Source organism: Hordeum vulgare, chromosome 2H (genome assembly GCF_904849725.1).
Source record: "Hordeum vulgare subsp. vulgare chromosome 2H, MorexV3_pseudomolecules_assembly, whole genome shotgun sequence".
In the NCBI taxonomy this organism is placed as follows: domain Eukaryota; kingdom Viridiplantae; phylum Streptophyta; class Magnoliopsida; order Poales; family Poaceae; genus Hordeum; species Hordeum vulgare.
This window is the reverse complement of record NC_058519.1, coordinates 37,297,352-37,318,389: the sequence shown is the minus strand read 5'-3', so window position 1 is coordinate 37,318,389 and position 21,038 is coordinate 37,297,352. Positions and strand designations below refer to the sequence as shown.

The 21,038-nt window shown below is 47.9% G+C and overlaps 1 protein-coding gene across 1 annotated transcript; it reads left to right on the top strand.

Annotated features, from left to right (window-relative positions):
- The first annotated feature begins 583 nt into the window (after positions 1 to 583).
- Positions 584 to 4,714, top strand: LOC123424691 (uncharacterized protein At5g39570-like). Its single transcript, XM_045108356.1, has 6 exons — positions 584 to 1,638; positions 1,791 to 1,970; positions 2,908 to 3,051; positions 3,227 to 3,403; positions 3,560 to 3,736; positions 4,383 to 4,714. The coding sequence occupies exons 1-6, from the start codon at positions 832 to 834 to the stop codon at positions 4,449 to 4,451; spliced, it is 1,554 nt and encodes a 517-aa protein (XP_044964291.1). The 5' UTR covers positions 584 to 831; the 3' UTR covers positions 4,452 to 4,714.
- Positions 4,715 to 21,038: the final 16,324 nt, after the last annotated feature.

Genomic DNA, 21,038 nt, shown 5'->3' with positions numbered 1-21,038 from the left:
ACCAAAATGTTTTGCAACCAATTGTGTCATTTTTTGTTGAAACCGACGGTGTCGTGTGCTACAGTCATGACTCAATTTTGTTGCGAGCGTGCATGCCGAGCTACAACCGGCGACAACGACGGCGAGATGTTTTTTACTACAACTGTATTTATTTATTGCTACTACCAACAACTTGTTTTGTTGCATCCGTTCTTTTTCTTCCACGATGAACTATCCACCGGACGCTTCAGTCGGGATGAGATGTTTGTGGTTGATTTCTACGAGCCCCGTGGACATCGACGGACACATGGACGAGGGCGGCTATGAGCAGCGACAAGCACGACGAAGATGGCACAATGCTTCGAGCGGCAGGGGCGGCAGGCGACGACAGGAGACAGGAACGAAAGACGCGTGGAGAAGAAGAGAGGATAGTGGTGAACGTTTTTTTTTACGAGGATTCAACGACCCACACGATCGAGATCCAAACCCTGTGGTACGACCAATTTGGGCCGGCCCACCGGCGCCGCCTAAAAGAAAAAGGGAAACTTTGATCCCGGTGCCAAACCGCCACCTCACCCACTCCGATCGCACGCCCTCGAGCTCGGTGCGCAATAATACCACGGCGGCATCTTCTCCCCTCCCAACCGTGCGGTGGCTTCCAAACGACTCCTCCGTCACCGCCTCGCCGTCGCCATCACCCCGAAATCAACATGCCACCAGCCGCCGCCCCCCCACCCCGCACATGCGCTGCTCTGCTCCCACTTCGCCTACTCGCTCACGCTCACGCCACCCCAGTCTGGCACTCTCCAGCCGACGCCCACAGCCGTAACCACCGCTGAGCACCGCTCTTCCATGGCGGCCGCCGACGACGATGGCCAGATCGACGACGACGAGTACTACGAGTACAACCCGCACCCCTACGGCGGCGGCTACGACATCTCCGCCACCTACGGCGCCCCGCTCCCGCCCTCCACCTCCACGTGCTACCCCATCTCCTCCCCCGACGGCGCCCCCGCGCGCCCCTCTCCGCGGCCGCCCGTGCCCGCCCCCGTGACTGCTCCTGCCCCCGCAACGCCGCAGCCGCCACCAGCTTCGCCCCCGAAGCCTCGGCCGGTCCCATCGCCAGAGCCGGCGAGGACACCGCCCTTTTCGCCGGTTCCGGCTCCGGTGCCGGTCGCGGAGCCGTTCTACTGGCCCAAGCCGCACGACTACGGGGACGCTCCGCGGTGGCCGCCCGTGTACCCCACGCCGGAGGTGTTCCGGCGCTGGCCGTACCTGGCGGCGGGGTCGCATTGCTGCCACTCGCGGTGCGGGCCGCGCGACTACTGGAGGCAGTGCATGCGCGGGCTGGACTTCCTCTTCGGCCACGCCGACGGGTACGGGGAGCGGCGGATTGGGACCGACTGCCACGGGGTCCCAGTGTACGCCAACAAGAAGGGGGGAGTGGAGGACGCCGTGGTGGTCGAGGTGCCGCCGCCGGAAATCGGGAGGGTGCAGTGGCACGATGCCGGCGAGGTGCCGGCCATTGGGAATGTGCAGTGGCACGACGCTGGCGAGGTGCCAGCAATTGGGAATGAGCAGTGGCACGACCACGGCGAGGTGCCAGCGATTGGGAATGTGCAGTGGCACAACGCCGGCGAAGCGCACGATCAGAGCAATGTGAGGAAATACACCGCATCATTCTTCAGTTTATCATGCTTTAGTATACTCTTATCATATTATTAATAAATACAGTACGTAGTACAGTATATATCTTCCTTCGTCGGTATTCTATTGACCGATTCCTTCGTTGTTTTTGTACTCGGAGACAGTGGCTATCTTCTTACGACAACGCAAAAGAGGATACATATGCATATGCCCATTCTACGTATGGCTCGTATGACACGTCTTACCAACAGTCTTACAGTGCTGATGCTGCTCCGGATGAACCTACGTGGTTTCCCAATCAGAGCTATCAGGATCTTTACAGAGAGGAAGAGCCTCGGTATCAGGTACTCCCTCCGTCCCAAAATAAGTGTCTCAAGCTTAGTACAACTTTGTACTAGAGCTAGTACAAAGTTAAGACACTTATTTCGGGACGGAGGGAGTATTTCTCATTTCTGAATGATCCATGTGTCAGCCACTCAACTGACTAGTGAGCAGCGAGTGACTAGTTGTCACTTGTCACTCTATCCATTTTGCGCAATTATGTGCTGATCTGTCAGTCAATGGGCTCGCCACAGGAGCATTAGTGTTGTCTAAGTACCATCAGCATATTGACTTGCTCTGCCCAATGATTAATTTGACATTTATAAAGAGCAACATTAGACTAGAAATGCAAGACGAATCAATGAGTTGTATGTCTGAATTCTGAAAGATGCTTCAGTAACTCGAGTAGACAATCCAGTCCATGATTCATCACTTTCCTTTTTCAGAACATCCATGATTCATTACTTATTATACTTGCACCTGGACCTGCCCCTGCTTGTTATATTCACATCTAAACCCCATCTCAGTTTCACACAAGCGTCCTGTTATGCTGCAGAGAATACTATTTCAGCTCAACCTATATATTGCTACAATCAAAGCTTTAGTTAACGGACACCCTTAAGTAGTACTGTTTGTTTGTTTAATGTGGTCATATGTATTGTTTGTTTGATCTTTTACAGTTTACTGAATTAGGTAGCCACATGCACATCAGTGTTGTCTAACTATACGTATGCATATATATTTGCTCTCCCTGAATGCCTGATTTACTAATCTTATTAATAGAGGATCATTAGACAAGACAGACGAAACAAATCATTAATATTTTTATATGTTTGAAAGAGATGTTCCAGTAACTACCTACGCTATCCTAATCCATGATTAGTTACTTATTACTTGCACCCTATCCTGCTTGACTGCTTGTTATCTTCACATCTAAACCTCATCTCGATTTCAATGCAGGAGGTTTTACCCAGTTATGGTATAGAAAGCACATTTTCATCTCAACCTATTTATTGTTACAATCAACACTCTGGTGAACAACCACTGCATGTTGAGGTTGAACCTCCAGAAACATTTTATTCTCACAAGTTGGAGTACCACGAGGTTTGTTAGCTATCAATGTCATTTACTTACCTCTTTCAGTTTTGTGTTGACACATCAGTAGTTCTATACATGCATTTGCTTGTCCAGGCTGACTACATTTGTCTCTGTGAAAATATAGTATGCTTCTCTATATTCTCATAATTGCTAACTAGATAATGTTTTGATCCTTATGTAGAATTTCTCAACATATACCAATCATATTGATAATTCGGAGATATCGTCGCAGTCATGTGAGATACAGCCCTATGCATATGTACCTGACAGTCCAGTGGAACCTTATCAATCTTCTTGGTCGATGAATTTGGGATACTATCAGGATTCCACACAAGAGGTGACTCCTCAGTATGATAATGTAAGATGTACTCCTGTCACATTTGAGATGCTACTGATACAAAATTGATATAAGATCCTGTTTGTTTATAATTGTCAATTGGACAGATTATTGGCTCATTGTTCGGAGTGCAGCTAATATACCTTTTCTTTGTTAACTCATTGTTTTGACTAGCAGCATGCTTTTGAATCTGGTGAATATGGAGGCATGTCAAGCATATTCTCGTCTTCCTCCTATCCTGAGCAAGTAGAAGTTTATGAGCAGTCTTATGGTGATGAGTATGTCTCCTTAGAACAAAATTTCCAGAGCAACTGGAATGCTTTTTCTGAAGACACCTCTGGAATCAATAAATCAGTAAGCATTAGAGCGTGTATTTTTACTATAAAAAAATTGTCAGTGGTATGGATCAAATTGCAATGCTGGACACCTTTTTCTGCAACATATTTTTCCCTGTGAACTGAATGTGCCGGCATATGCTTATTTTCTAGCAAGGCGGTCCTTTTCTACGAGAACTCTCAGCCATATTGTCTAATGGTGCTATTGCTATCGTATCTCTTTGGGCAACAATAGAATCATAGAATTCAAGTAGAGATTTCAGATTTTTCCCTATCGGTTTAGGCAGTAGGGTTTTCGTTAATGTAAATAGCGTTCGTTGTTTAATAATTGTAGCTTGATTTTCTGTCTGTGACTAACAAACAGTTAAAATAACTCAGTTTATGTCATTTTAAAGATTTAACAAGTTGTGTAGCTTCTTGTGCTTTGCCAGGATTGTTGTAGGTTTGCAACTAAAAAGTACTCCCCCCGTTCCTAAATATAAGTCTTTTTAGAGGTTTCACTAGAAGACTACATACGGATGTATATAGACATACTTTAAAGTGTAGATTCACTCATTTTGCTTCGTATGTAATCCAGTAGTGAAATCTTTAAAAAGTCTTATATTTAGGAACGGAGGGAGTAGTAGTTTTATGGTTAAAACTAGCTTACCGTATTTAACCTGCAGGTTGATGATTGCAGCCATCTGAATGGCTCCTTATGGCCCTTTGGAGAATACTCGACTTATACTGTATAGTCTATAATGTTGTAATTTCACTTTAGTATCAACATGTCATATATTATATACTGTTGTAATTTCACTTCAGGATGACATGTATGGACAATTTGATATAATTTATGAGGTTAAATGTAAGTAGTAAACTGCATCCTACGAAAAGTGTAAGTAGTAGTTGTTTTTGCATGATATGTACCAAATATGTGTCAGTTATGGATAAAATGTAAGGTAATAACAGCATTGCTGATCCTAGTAGCATTTAATTATGCAGTTGCCTTTTTTCATTTTGTGTTATGTATTTGATCATGATATTTATACATTTTTCCTTGCTAAGAGCATCTTCAGCCGTTCGGTCCCCCAGGGGCGTGAAATAGTGCAGCGCCGCTTTGGGCGTGCCGGCGAAAAAATCGCCCTGGGAGGGCTTAGGTTCGCAGTCACCCCCAAAAGTCGCCAGAAAGGTTTTAAAAAAATTTAAAGTCGTCCCAAATTCAGTCAAAACCCAGTCAAATTCAAACGAAATTCATAATTTTCATTAAATTTTGTAAAAAAGTGAAATAAAAATATAATTAAATATTAAACTAAGCTAAAACTAGATTATTCCGCCGCTGCCGCCCGACGCCACCGCCTTCTACATGCCTAGGAGCTTGTAGAAGTTGATGTAGTTGCCATCGCCGTTGCCGTCAGCTCCACCGCCGTCCTTGCTGCACCCCTGCCTTGGGTCGCCGAAACGAGCGGGGTTCGAAGGCACCGGCGCCTACTCGTCGCTCTCGTCGAGGATGACGCCGCCGCCCTCCTCTCGGCCGCGGCGATGGGCGGCGATCTCCTCCAGGGCGCGGCGCTGACACTTCATTTCCTCTCGGACGTAGTCGTCCCGCGCCCATTTCAGGGCGGCCTCGTCATCGGCGGCCATGGCGGGGTGCTCCTGCTTGACGGACAGGAGTCCCGGCTCTGTCTTCGGCTTGACGAGGCGGGAGTAAGCGTCGGGCTCGTTGATGACGATGTCGGCGTTGCGCGTGCGCCGCCCTAGTGGCTCCGGCTTGACGGGGAGCAACGCCAGCGATCCGGAGGAGCAGGAACGGGAGCCAGACGACGAGGATGTCGCCGTCTCCATCTTCCTCGGCATCCAGGAGTTGCCGCGACGATGGAGGATAGTCGTATGCGGGCGTGTTGCCGCCCTCGATGTGCTCGACGGCCTCCAAGGTGCGGCCGGGGACACCCCAACATTGGCGCTGCCCCTTGAATTGTGGCAGCCGCGGGGCTCGACCCCGTTGGTGGCGGCGAGCTGGTTGGCGTGACGGCGTTCGAAGTACGCTGTCCACAGCGTGTTGCTGTCGGGGACGTACTGCGGGAGGTTGCGCGAGTTCTTCGACAAATCGGACGAGATGCACGCGATCTCCGCCCACTGGTCAGCTCCGGTGGGTGGTGGTGGCACCGGGACGCCGCCGACGCTCAGCCTCCAAGACCCCGACACCCGCATGACCGGCGGCGTCGGGTAGTCCGGCTTGTATAGGAGGCGAGCCTCGTCCCCGCGGAGGTGTCGACGGCCGAAGCCACCGGCGGCCGCTCCATCACCGGGGTAGCGTTCGGCCATCATTCTTGGGGAGGAGAGGGAGAGAAGGCGCCGGTGGCGAAGAAGAAGAGGGGAGAGCGTCGGCGGGGAGAGGTGTGTGGTCGTGCCTTCACTGCACCGCCCGTGGCAGGAACCGACGGGACGTGCGTCGTCGCGCCTTCACTGCGCGGCCCGTGAATCAATGGAAGGCTCACCGGCAACGCAACCTTCGCATTGATTCATGTGGGAAACAAGGCGATGAGGACGACGACCGCCCGGCCAGTCGCTGACACCATCTTTTTTTGCGTAAAAAACGTTTCCGCCGGTGCCCCCGGGCGACCCCGAGCGCGCTGGGTTCGGTCTGGGACCGTCGGGGTCAATTACAACCCGAGCCGGCGAAAAACGGACTCTTGAGGGCGTGACTGGGCCTTTTATCCCGTGCCGGCAGAAAAAAATGGCCAGGGGACGGGGGTGTTGGGGGCGCGGTTGGATATGCTCTAAGACCTAGTGTGTGCTGGAACCATTTACGACCAGCCGCCTTTGTAAACTCTTGAGGTTTGTAACACTATTACTTCATTTTTGTTCTTATAGGATATGTTTAGCAAATATCTATTCAGATTTGAACGATATCACAAAAATGCATCATCCAAACTTCTCCTTGCAGTTTCTATAATTTAGTACCCCAAGCTTGAATTGGCATGTATATAGGCCAATTGTTGAAACCTTCTGACCATCAAACAGACTGATTATTGAAAAAAGAATTGACCGTCTGTTTGTTTAATTTGAGTTAATTTCTGCCTGAAGGTGATTTAAACTTAGACTTAAATTTCAAACTAAATGTGTGTTTTGGACTTGCACAACGCTCTGCGTTCTACTCCCTTTGTACCTAAATATTTATTGTTGGGGAACACTAATATAAGTATCCCTAGCTACAAATATTATGGTACAGAGAGAGTACATCTGTTATATCCTTCTTTCCCACCGTGTGGTTCAAATCATACGTAAACAACTTCCTAGTCCTACTTCAACAATTTTGTGATTAGAATTCCTTGTCTCCTTTGTATGGTTGTATGAGCAGGATTTGGTTGGGAAGTCTCCCTCTGTTCATTGTTACAAGATGTTTTTTAGACTTATGGTCAGTCTAAAAAACGTCTTATATTAATGAACAGAGGTTGTAGCTTTCAGTACTCTGCAAATTATGGACACCAGAATATCTGAATATGATATGCAGGACATGCTGCATATCTGGGAACTGTTTGTTCTCGACTATTCATCTAGTCATACTCATGCATCCGCTGCAACACAGTAGAGTTTTTGGACCTATTAATTTCCTTGAAAAACTTAATCATGAAGCAAGAAAAATGGGGACATCGAAGTAGGCAGCTAAATCCTGTTATAAGACATGCAGCAATCACAGAGTACCTATTATGGTTAACACTAGCGTTTGTTGCTTGCTGTTTCCAGGTCTAAACCTTTGCAACCATTCTGGGCCTGCTAGGCCTGGCCCAGTTAGTCCTTCTGCCAGGCCCCTGGATGTGATGTGAGCCTGGAAAGATAAAATCAGAGGAAGAAACAGAATTTCTGAGGCTATAGGTATGATGATGGTGAGTTTGAAGTCTGAAGTCTGATTTAATAATTCTTCGATGAGTGAGTCCAACTAAACCATGAGAGAAACATAAGATGGGCCATCAGCACACTATCACTGAATACTCCACAGGCTCTACTTTTCATGTATAAAATGTGTGGGCTTATTAAGTTGATACTTGATGTTGTCAACAAGAAAAAAAGTTGATACTTGATAAAACAAACACACCTTCTGCCCCTATACAATTTTTTAAGTTGCATGAATGGCAGACCCACTCATTGGAGATAGATATATTTTTGATACCCCTACTTTCTTTTTTCTTAAACAATCATGATCCTCTAAATTAAGATTAGCTTGTCCCGGGAAGAAAGTTTGAGATAGGACATAGAAAAACAGAAAGATGCTTGATGGATCTCAAGGCCATCATATCTCCTGCTTTATTCCCATGCTCCCTAGTTGAACTGCCGAGGTTGGCAGAAGCTGTTTGTAAACAGTTGAAGAACGAGAGTGCCTTTTGAATTACTACCACTCCCTGTTTGACTGAACCTTTTTCACTTTCCAACTGCCTGTAGAAAAGACTGGCAAAAAGGTCGAGTCAAATACAGCACTAGTTGTTGTCATGGCCCTTTATGTTTGTAGCAGGTACTACTAACATTTGTATTACCAGTCCTTTCGGTGAATATTTGTGACACTTAGGCGGATACTCTAACTTGATAAGAGATTAGAGTTAAATTCTAACTCTGAACTAACTCTAATCAAAGAGGTGTTTGGATGGAAGGGTTAGATTGTCAATAAATATATTTTTTCTAATCGTTTGGCTTCTTTATCTAGGATTTTGTATGATGGAAGGAGAGAGAAAAGTAACTTTTTCTGGCCCATCTAACTCTAATAAAAAAAAGCACCTCTTGAATGGGTTAGATTTTTTAGATGGGTTAGATGCATCTAACCAACTTCAACCCATTTGTTTGGGATTTTTAAGGGTTAGATGAGTTCAATCTAATCAACTTTAACTCTAACGCTAGGATACAAACAGGGCCGTAGATGTATCCATTTTAATTTTAAATATATTTATTTTTATCTATTTCTACGACAAGTAATTTCGGACGAAGAGAGTAATCGACTGCTATCTTTCTTTTTTTGAGAATCAACTGCTATCTTTGAAGTAGTGATGCGGGATGAAATTCTGACAGACTTTAGATCTTCATGCAGTTAAAATTGGAGTACGACACTTTGACGAATATCTCAGTTAACGGCAGCGCTCAGTTACAGCGAGTTTAGCCAGCCAAAAGGAAATCTGAGTAAAGGCCAAGGTATGCCAAAAGTAAGTACAATAACAATTTATACTAACCGATGACAACGTCCTTTCTTGAGGCACCAAATTGCCATTTCGTTTCTATGATTGATTGGATGCTTTTCAGTACTGTCAGTCTGCCAATGGAGTGTACTATGTACCATCTGTTCTTTCACCTTTTATCATTTCATACTACATCTAGGGGCAACTGGCCCAATGACAGACATCCAAGTGGATAGGCATTTTTTTACCCAACGGCACAACGGTTAGATCTTAATAGCTATCTTGTATATGTACGCTGTCATGTAAACGGCGTAGATTTTTTCTTTTCGTTTTCGCCTTCAGCTCTCTTTGAACATGGTCTTCGTAATACAATAATACTCCCAAGGGAGAAGGAATTATAGTTCAATAGTTGCATGAAGACAAGGGGGAATTATTCAACAGATTGGGCCACAGGATTAGGATCAGATGATTCCCAGATCAGATCCCTCTAGTTAATTAACGTTTGAAGCATTATTCAAAACTGAAGGGTGGTCAGATTATAATTTATACAGAACGGCCAGAGTTGTCGTTTGAACAAAGATGATGCTAAGGCCTCGTTTGGAATGGGGGTAAATTTATACTCCCTCCGTTCTTAAATACAAGTCTTTCTAGAGATTCCACTATTAAACTACATACAGATGTATATAGACATATTTTAGAGTATGGATTCACTCATTTTACTCCGTATGTAGTCACTTATTAAAATGTCTAAAAAGACTTATATTTAGAAACGGGGGAGTACATCCGTATTTCTTTTACAAGTGTATATCATCAGCCCTATATGATTTTCAACTGGAAAAAATACAATGGATTGAGGTCTGTATATTTTACAGGTGTAGAATCGTGGAAAACGATAATCCAATCAGGACCTAAGGGGAAAATAAAACTGTTTTTAATATTCAAATGCAACTAGGCATGGTCACATCCACCTGAATGAAACTGATGAAAGCCTCCAAAGCTACCGTGGCAGCGATTTGTCTGGGTTAAGCAGGTGTGTTTCTTACCCTTGTCAGTGACATGTGCAACTCTGAAGCATTCATTAACCATGTTTACTTACCGCATGCCATCTCGCTTTCTGATGACGAGCGAACTTGTCAAGTCGATTAGGCTCGTACAGAAGAGAAAATGCTCAGGGTGAAGCATCATGCCTCAACATCAGCTTAGGCTGTTGATTTGCAATTTCGATAGTTGACCTGACGTGACAATTAGAAAACCTCTGGAGAGATACAGCAGCTGATTTTGTGCTTGCAGGAATTGGGATTTGGAAGCTTCCCTAGAGACGCATAAACGGTTTGGTTGTGTACGTAGGTAGTAGAGTAGAAGACATGCACTTTTTGAACAAATGAGCTGGTATCGACCAAGCATGTTCTACACTGGCTGGCTGAGCCGAGAGATCTCTGCACCACACTCCACAGTGCGGTGGTCGCTTCCCGAGATTTGCGGCTGTGTCCTGCAAGCGTCCAATTGGTAGCCACATGGGGTGGGTGCCCGGTGCCGGATTGAGAGTAGTACAGTGATAGTTTTGCTCCATTTCCCGCTGTTTTTACGAGTGACCTGACCTGACCTTACCCGACCCCCTGGCGTAATCCATGGCCGATCAGCAGAGTTGGAGCGAACCATTGCAAACAGTACGTACGTAGACGAGTCCCATCCCAACCCCATGCATGCATGCATGCATGCGGTGCGCGTGCCATCTTTTTCCCCCTTCCATTCCCGCCTGAGTTGGTGTTGGAGTTGGAGTTGGAGTTGGGGTTGGGCTGTTGGGGACTGCAACTTGGAGTGCAGCATTGACTGACTGGGGAAGTTGTTTTGTTCGACGACTTGGATCCAAATGGGTAGAAGATACTACGATCCCTTCAATGGCGATGAATGTGTGTGTGTGTGTGTGTGTGTCTCTGATTGCCATCGGCACACTGTTTCCCGTTCACGGGATCGGGCACTGTGTCTGCACGCACCGCACATTGTCAATTCCAAATTCCATTGCCGCGCCTCTGCTTGGCTTAGCTAGCATAGCAAGGCCGCCCCGCCCTACATCTACGGCCACCAGCACCATAGCCCTACTCATCTTGGACTCTTGCTAGCGGCTAGCACTGTGCACCGTGTACAACTGCACATGCAGCGGGGCAGTAAGTACTACCGCCCATGCATCGCCTCACAACACAACGTAGGAGGAGCACGGCACGTAAATCTCTCGGCCTGCCTGCTGCCTGCCCGACGTGCTCGCGCATGATCGTGACGGACGGGTGACAGGTTGATGTTGATGAAAGGAAAATAATACCAGTACCAGTAGTAACACATAAATAAGTGAGTGCTAATGGACAAGGAAGGATCCATTAAAAGAAGCCGTGTGGAGCACAGCCCGCGACGGCTCGGGGAGCAGCGTGGTACCACGGCCCGGCCTCTGCTCGGCTACATGTAGACGCGGCAGATTAGGTTAGGCAGGGGCTGTGTTGTTATTACTAGTCTACTACCACGGTACCACCCCCGGTGGTGGTGGTTACGGCAGAGACGCCCGTGGCTGTCCGGCTGATCTCCGTCGGGATCCCGTCCGGTCCGGGTCGCCATGAGTGCGTGTGTGGATCGGTCGCCATGTGAGCCGTCGCAGGCGCGGCCCCCCACACGGCATTCATTCATGCGCGCTGCCGTGCCCTTTTAATGTCTGGTATTCGCAGACAGCGGCCCGTCAAGTTGGCACGCACCCTCCAGCTTGCTTGCCCGTGTGTACGTACGTACGTACATACATACCCACGTACTGGTACGTACGGTCAGGATCTCCGAGAGGCGAGGCTCGTCTCGTCTTGCATCTCTTGGGAGTTTCTACTACGGTTCTGGATGAAACGATCATCACTCACTGGGGGGAGAGCCCTCGCAGTCAACCCGTGGCCGTGGCTAGATAAATAACTGAGTACGTTATTGGCAACGCAACGACATCCGGTGTGGTGGTGGTGGTGGTGGGCGTGGCGAGCAATTACTTTAGTTTGATGATTGGCGTGTGACTGTGCAAGGACGGGCGCTGACAGAGGGCACATGGTGCTGAATCAGCGCGACCGAGACCGCCATCCACGTCCGTCCGATCCGTTGGGCGATGGACGGACCGCTCGTGCGTGCGTACAGCAGGCAGGCAGGCAGGCAGGCACGAGGGAGGGTGCATGCACGCCAGGCCAGGCCGGGGCCGCGGGGCCCGCCGCTTTCGGGCCGGGCCCGTCGGCGGGACGAGGCCTGCCTCCGTCTGTTTCGGCCGGGGGAGACGAAAGGCGTGCGGGCGCCTTTCCCGTTCCACGAGGCCGGAATCGACAGCGGGGATGCTTTGCTACCTCGCTCCATCCTTCCTGCACAATAATGCTGCTACACGTACATAAGTTTACAGATGTTTTTTAGCCAGGAGGGAGAGGCCGGTGGCCGGAGCTAGCTCGGCCGACCGAGACGGCCATGGCTTGAGCTTACTATGGTTTATCTTGGACGAGCGGCCCTGCTAATGCAACGTTTCCCTTGCATGGTGCCTCGTGTGATGAATGAACTAACAAAAAGATCAAGGAGAATTATCTGGCCAATCAGCGCTATAATGGGCGAAAGCCGTTATAACAAACCTGTTAAATCGCCGAACATGGCCGCAAAATGGCACCACCGGTTACTTGACAGCGAGATTTGGTTGCAAACATCACCCCTCCTTCATCATGGACTGCTCCGATTCTTACGACCAGCATTGAACGAGAAAATATCAATGCTCGCGATGAAAAAGATCAACGCACAAGAACCGAGCGTCGCTCGGGTGGCTAGCAGCGCGGGTGTTGGAGTCGTGGACTCGGCGTGTGTGTCTCAAGGTGTTTCTTTTATAAAAGCAAACCATAAATGGCTGGCCTTGCCAGGATCGAATCAATCAAGACCGACCCTTTTCACGTCATCATCGTAACCTGGACACCATTGAGGCGGCCTCGACTTCACCTGGAAGGCCACATAATCATAATTTGAATGTTCATTGTTATTTTCCCTTTGAAAAGAATCCAAGAAAATTGGTCTATGGTACATCTATCGTGCTGCTAATTTTCAACTCCCGAGTTTCATTCACAAACCGAGAAGAAATAAGATACAAATAGTGTCTAAGCATACTTTTCACTGCAAAAAATCTGATTTCGTACTATTCAAAAGTGAACTTAATTATTTTCCATGTCTCTCAATTTGCAGATAGATTCGTAACAGTGCCAAAACTACCAAAAAAAACATTTTTCACATTTGATAATTTAGTAGAATCGAAGAGAACATATGCCCATGACTACTGTGACTTGGGATACTACCGTGTATCAATGCTAGCAAGTCATTAGGCCAACTCCACCGCGTGACCCCATCTTGTCCGAGTGCGTTTATTTGAGGTAGAACGGACGAATAGCGTGGCCCAACGCGCAGACCCAAGCGGACAAATATTTGGATTTCGTTCGTTTTCGATCCATCCCCGATCCAAACTTGCGACGAGTTTGGGGGAAACGGACATCGCGCGGACGCGCTCGCCGCACGCCCTTGCCCGCCCGTGGCCCACGTGTCGGGGACACAAGTATTCCCATTCGGTTCCAACGCCTCCACCCCCTCTCCCGCCCACCCCGCCGACGGCGCTGCCGCTATTCTCCGGCGACCTCAGCCCCCGGCCGTCCATAGCAAACCACGTCTCGACATGGTCGCCACCACGCCCGCGCTTTCGCCGTAGTTTAGGCGTCGATCGGAGGAGGTTTGGCCGACGGCAGAGTGGATACGCCCGCAGGCCACATACCACGGCGGCCACGACAGCTTTCGACGAGTGCTCCAGAGCGGCCAGTAGCCGGCCGCCAACCACCCCTGCATCAAGGTGATCATTGCGGCCTCTTTGCCACCATGACCGCAAGGTGTTCAACACTTTGTCCAGTTCCATCGTGAGCTGCGTGATTGGCAGACTCATTTGGATCTTCAAAATGACTTGGTTGAGCACATGTGGGATCATATTGGTAACCTATAGATGTATTGGTTTATTTTATGTTCATTCAAGACAATTTCGATTTGGTCATAAAACTATTTTATTTAGAGACTATTTTGATTCGGTTGATGTGCAAACTTGTTTTGATACGAAAATATGGGCATTTTAGGCCCTCGCGGACAGGATAGGGCAAACGAATGCGGTCGCGCACTGGGCGCACGGCCAGCGCATCCCAAGACAGGCCCGGACACGACCCCATTGCCGTACCCAAACGAACAGAATCCGGACAAAACGGACGTCCGTTTGGAGTCGCGCGGTGGAGTTGGCCTTATAACTCAACTAAAAAGCGTAATTAAAATTAACTGAATGAACCGGTGCAAATACAATGTTTCCTTTTTCTAGTGCCTCGTTGTACTACAATGTTTCCTTTTTCTATTCCAAAAATATTTGAAGTCCTGAATTAGTTTCAGGTCAAACTTTTTTAAGTTTGAGCATGTATATAAAAACAAGTATTAGAGCATCTCTAGCAGACCCTGTATAATGTCCTGACCCCAAAAATGACAACCAAAATACAGGATTGTGCGAAAAAATCGCCCGATCAGACACGGTAAACGTGTCGGACCCGTAAAAAATTTCAGGGGCACGGTAAAATCCCACCTTCGACCCGCGAAAACATAGGTTTCCCCCTCGACCCGACGGTGCCATGTATCTCAGGAAACTGGTTGGCGGGAGGGACATTTCAGCCCGCGCACGTTCCCCACCCCTTCTACAGCCGGCCGTCATCGGTTCCGCCCGTCCACCGCCGGCGATTCCGGCCATATCTGCGGTCGGAATCACGCCGCTAGGGCGCCCCTCACCCGGTTCCACCTAGCCGTTTCATCGGATCCCCGGATCCACCGAGCCGAGCCACCCCGAGTCGCCGTCGTCGCCCCGAGATCGACCGTCGTAGAGCCACCGCCAAAGCCGCCGGTGAGTACTTGTGCTTGTGCTTTCGGATGCGGTATGCATGTTGGGTAATGTAGCATAAATTCAAAATTTTCCTACGCCATATTCAGATCTTTCTATGGAGAGACAAGCAACGAGAGAGGGGTGAGTGCATCTTCATACCTTTGAAGATCGCTAAGCAGAAGCGTTGCTAGAACGCGGTTGATGGAGTCGTACTCGCGACGATTCAGATCGCGGTGTGATTTTGATCTAGTGCCGAACCACGGCACCTCCGCGTTCAACACACGTGCATCCCGGTGACGTCTCCCGCACCTTGATCCAGCAAGGAGGAGGGAGAGGTTGGGGAAGATCTCCGGCAGCACGACGGCATGGTGTCGATGGAGAGATGAGGTCTCCCGGCAGGGCTTCGCCAAGCACCGTGGGAGAGGAGGAAGGAGGGGGGCAGGGCTGCGCCGAGGGAGAGGGAAAATCGTGTGCCAAACAGCCCAAAACCCCCACTATATATAGGAGGAGGGGAGGGGGGATGCCACCCCTAGGGTTCCCACCCTAGGTGGTGCGGCAGCCCCCCCAGATGGGAGGTGCGGTGGCCAGGGCAGGGGGAGGGGGTGGCGCATCCCTAGGTGGGCCTTAGGCCCACCAACGCCTAGGGTTTCCTGCCTCTCCACCTCCTGCGCCTTGGGCCTCTTTGTGGGAGGCGCACCAGCCCACTTTGGGCTGGTTGCCCTCCCTCTTTTGGCCCATGCTACCTCTTGGGGCTGGTGGCCCCTCCCGGTGGACTCCCGGGACCATTTCCGATGCCCGAAACACTTCCGGTGTTCGAAACCATCTGTCTTATATATTAATCTTTACCTCCGGACCATTCCGGAGCTCCTCGTGACGTCCGGGATCTCATCCGGGACTCCGAACAACTTTCGGTAATCTCGTATAACAATTCCCTATAACCCTAGCGTCATCGAACCTTAAGTGTGTAGACCCTACGGGTTCGGGAGACAGGCAGACATGACCGAGACACCTCTCTGGCCAATAACCATCAGCGGGGTCTGGATACCCATGGTGGCTCCCGCTTGCTCCACGATGATCTCATCGGATGAACCACGATGTCAAGGATTCAATCAATCCCGTATACGATTCCCTTTGTCTGTCGGTATAGAACTTGCCCGAGATTCGATCGTCGGTATACCTATACCTTGTTCAATCTCGTTACCGGTAAGTCTCTTTACTCGTTCCGTAGCACGTCATCGTGTGACTAAATCCTTAGTCACATTGAGCTCATGATGATGTTCTACCGAGTGGGCCCAGAGATACCTCTCCGTCACACGGAGTGACAAATCCCGATCTCGATTCGTGCCAACCCAACAGACACTTTCAGAGGTACCCGTAGTGCACCTTTAGAGTCACCCAGTTACGTTGTGACGTTTGATACACCCAAAGCACTCCTACGGTATCCGGGAGTTGCACAATCTCACGGTCGAAGGAAAAGATACTTGACATTAGAAAAGCATTAGCATACGAACAATACGATCTAGTGCTAGGCTTAGGATTGGGTCTTGTCCACCACATCATTCTCCCAATGATGTGATCCCGTTATCAATGACATCCAATGTCCATGATCAGGAAACCATGATCATCTATTGACTAACGAGCTAGCCAACTAGAGGCTTGCTAGGGACACATTGTGATCTATTCATTCACACATGTATTACTGTTTCCTGTTAATACAATTATAGCATGAACGATAGACGATTATCATGAACAAGGAAATATGATAATAACCATTTTATTATTGTCTCTAGGGCATATTTCCAACAGTCTCCCACTTGCACTAGAGTCAATAATCTAGTTACATTGTGATGTATCGAACACCCATAGCATTATGGTGCTGATCATGTTTTGCTCGTGGAAGAGGTTTAGTCAACGGGTCTGCAATATTCAGATCCGTGTGTACTTTACAAATATCTATCACTCCACTCTCGACATGGTCCTGGATGGAGTTGTAGCGGCGCTTGATGTGCTTCGTCTTCGGGTGAAACCTGGGCTCCTTGGCTATGGCAATGGCTCCAGTGTTATCACAGAAGAGTGTCATAGGACCCGGCGCGCTTGGAACCACTCCAAGGTCGGTGATGAGCTCCTTCATCCAAATTCCTTCATGAGCCGCTTCTGAAGCAGCTATGTACTCCGCTTCACATGTAGATGCTGCCACGACTTCTTGCTTGCTGCTGCACCAGCTCACTGTCCCACCATTCAAAACATATACGTATCCGGTCTGTGACTTAGAGTCATCCGGATCTGTGTCGAAGCTAGCGTCGACGTAACCCTTTACGACGAGCTCTTCGTCACCTCCATAAACGAGAAACATTTCCTTAGTCCTTTTCACGTACTTAAGGATATTCTTGACCGCTGTCCAGTGTTCCGCACCGGGATTACTTTGGTACCTCCCTACCAAACTTATCGCAAGGTTTATATCAGGTCTGGTACACAGCATGGCATACATTAGAGAGCCCACGGCTGAAGCGTAGGGGACAGAACTCATCTTCTCTCTATCTGCTGCCGTGGTCGGCGACTGAGTCTTACTCAATCTCATACCTTGCAAAACTGGCAAGAACCCTTTCTTTGAGTTTTCCATATTGAACTTCTTCAGTATCTTGTCAAGGTATGTACTTTGCGAAAGACCTATGAGGCGTCTCGATCTATCTCTATAGATCTTGATGCCTAATATGTATCCAGCTTCTCCAAGGTCCTTCATTGAAAAACTCTTGTTCAAATAGGCCTTTATGCTCTCCAACATCTCTATATCATTCCCCATCAATAATATGTCATCCACATATAGTACGAGGAAAGCTACAGAGCTCCCACTCACTTTCTTTTACAGACAGGCTTCTCCGTAAACCTGTATGAACCCAAACGCTTTAATCACCTCATTAAAGCGAATGTTCCAACTCCGAGATGCTTGCACCAGCCCATAGATGGAGCGCTGGAGCTTGCACACTTTGTTAGCACCCTTAGGGTCGACAAAACCTTCTGGTTGCATCATATACAACTCTTCCTTAAGGTTCCCGTTAAGGAACGCTGTTTTGACGTCCATTTGCCAAATTTCATAATCATAAAAGGCGGCAATTGCTAACATGATTCGGACTGATTTCAGCTTCGCTACGGGAGATAAAGTCTCTTTGTAGTCAACTCCTTGAATTTGTTGAAAACCCTTTGCGACAAGTCGAGCTTTGTAAATGGTTACATTACCGTTTGCATCAGTCTTCTTCTTGAAGATCCATTTATTTTCTATGGCTCGCCGGTCATCGGGCAAGTCCACCAAAGTCCATACTTTGTTCTCATACATGGATCCTATCTCGGATTTCATGGCCTCAAGCCATTTGTTGGAATCCGGGCCCGCCATCGATTCTTCATAGTTCGAAGGTTCACCGTTGTCTAACAACATGATTTCCATCACAGGGTTGCCGTACCACTCTGGCGCGGAGCGTACCCTTGTGGACCTTCGCGGTTCAGTAGTAACTTGATCCGAAGCTTCATGATCATCATCATTAACTTCCTCTTCAGTCGGTGTAGGCACCACAGGAACAACTTCTTGCGCTGCGCTACTTTCCTGTTCGAGAGGGGGTGTAATTACCTCATCAAGTTCTACCTTCCTCCCACTTACTTCTTTCGAGAGAAACTCTTTCTCTAGAAAGGATCCGTTCTTGGCAACAAAGGTTTTACCTTCGGATCTAAGATAGAAGGTATACCCAATAGTTTCCTTAGGGTATCCTATGAATACGCATTTCTCCGCTTTGGGTTCGAGCTTTTCTGGTTGAAGTTTCTTCACATAAGCATCGCAGCCCCAAACTTTAAGAAACGACAACTTAGGTTTCTTGCCAAACCACAGTTCATACGGTGTCGTCTCAACGGATTTAGACGGTGCCCTATTTAAAGTGAATGCTGCAGTTTCTAATGCGTATCCCCAAAATGATAGCGGTAAGTCGGTGAGAGACATCATAGATTGTACCATATCTAATAAAGTGCGATTACGACGTTCAGACACTCCGTTGCACTGCGGTGTGCCAGGCGGTGTTAGTTGTGAAACGATTCCACACTTCCTTAGGTGTGTGCCAAACTCGTGACTCAAATATTCTCCTCCACGATCAGATCGTAGACATTTAATTTTTCTGTCACGTTGATTCTCAACCTCACTCTGAAATTCCTTGAACTTTTCAAACGTCTCAGATTTGTGCTTCATCAAGTAGATATACCCATACCTACTCAAATCATCGGTGAGAGTGAGAACATAACGATAACCACTGCGAGCTTCAACGTTCATTGGACCACACACATCAGTATGTATTATTTCCAATAAGTCGGTGGCTCTCTCCATTATTCCTGAGAATGGAGTCTTAGTCATCTTGCCCATGAGGCACGGTTCGCATGTGTCAAATGATTCAAAGTCAAGAGACTCTAGCAGTCCATCAGTATGGAGCTTCTTCATGCGCTTAACGCCGATATGACCAAGGCGGCAGTGCCACAAGTATGTGGGACTATCATTATCAACTTTGCATCTTTTGGTACTCACACTATGAATATGTGTAACATCACGATCGAGATTCATCAAGAATAAACCATTCACCAGCGGAGCATGACCATAAAACATATCACTCATATAAATAGAACAACCATTATTCTCTGACTTAAATGAGTAGCCATCTCGCATTAAGCAAGACCCTGATACAATGTTCATGCTTAAAGCTGGTACTAAATAACAATTATTAAGGTTTAAAACTAATCCCGACGGTAGATGTAGAGGTAGCGTGCCGACGGCGATCACATCGACCTTTGAACCATTCCCGACGCGCATCGTCACCTCGTCCTTGGCCAGTCTCCGCTTATTCCGCAGTTCCTGCTTTGAGTTGCAAATGTGAGCAACAACACCGGTATCAAATACCCAGGAGCTACTATGAGCGCTGGTAAGGTACACATCAATAACATGTATATCACATATACCTTTAACGTGGCCGGCCTTCTTGTCCGCTAAGTATTTGGGGCAGTTCCGCTTCTAGTGACCTTTTCCCTTGCAGTAGAAGCACTCAGTCTCAGGCTTGGGTCCGTTCTTTTTCTTCTTCCCGGCATCTGGCTTACCGGGCACGGCAACAGCTTTGCCGTCTTTCTTGAAGTTCTTCTTACCCCTGCCTTTCTTGAAACTAGTGGTCTTGTTGACCATCAACACTTGATGCTCCTTCTTGATTTCTACTTCTGCAGACTTGAGCATCGAGTACAACTCGGGAATGGTTTTGTCCATCCCTTGCATGTTGTAGTTAAGCACAAAGCCTTTGTAGCTTGGTGGGAGAGACTGGAGGATTCTGTCAATGATAGCATCATCCGGAAGTTCGACTCCAAGTGAAGTCAGACGACCGTGTAACCCAGACATTTTGAGTATGTGCTCACTGACAGAACTGTTCTCCTCCAACTTATAGCTGAAGAACTTGTCGGAGACTTCATATCTCTCGACACGGGAATGAGCTTGAAAAACTAGCTTCGGCTCTTGGAACATCTCATATGCCCCGTGTTGCTCAAAACGTCTTTGGAGCCCCGTTTCTAAACTGTATAACATGCCACACCTGACCAGAGAGTAGTCATCACTCCGCGCTTGCCAGACGTTTAGAACGTCCTGGGCTGCTGCGGGAGCGGGAGGGTCACCTAGCGGCGCATTAAGGACATAAGCCTTTTTAGCTGCTTTAAGGATGAGCTTCAGGTTGCGAACCCAGTCCGCATAGTTGCTACCATCATCTTTCAGCTTGTTTTTCTCTAGGAATGCGTTGAAGTTGAGGTTGACGTTGGACATCTACAATATTTATAAAGACAACTTTTAGACTAAGTTCATGACAATTAAGTTCATTTAACCAAATTAAGTATGAACTCCCACTTAAATCGACATCCCTCTAGTCATCTAAGTGATACATGATCCATGTTGACTAACCCGTGTCCGATCATCACGTGAGACGGACTAGTCACCATGGTGAGCAACTTCATGCTGATCGTATTCAACCATACGACTCATGTTCGACCTTTCGGTCTCTTGTATTCGAGGCCATGTCTGTACATGCCAAGCTCGTCGAGTCAACCTAAGTGTTTCGCGTGTGTAAATCTGGCTTACACCCGTTGTATGCGAACGTTAGAATCTATCACACCCGATCATCACGTGGTGCTTCGAGACAACGAACCTTCGCAACGGTGCACACTTAGGGGAATACGTTCTCGATTTTTTTAAGAGGGAT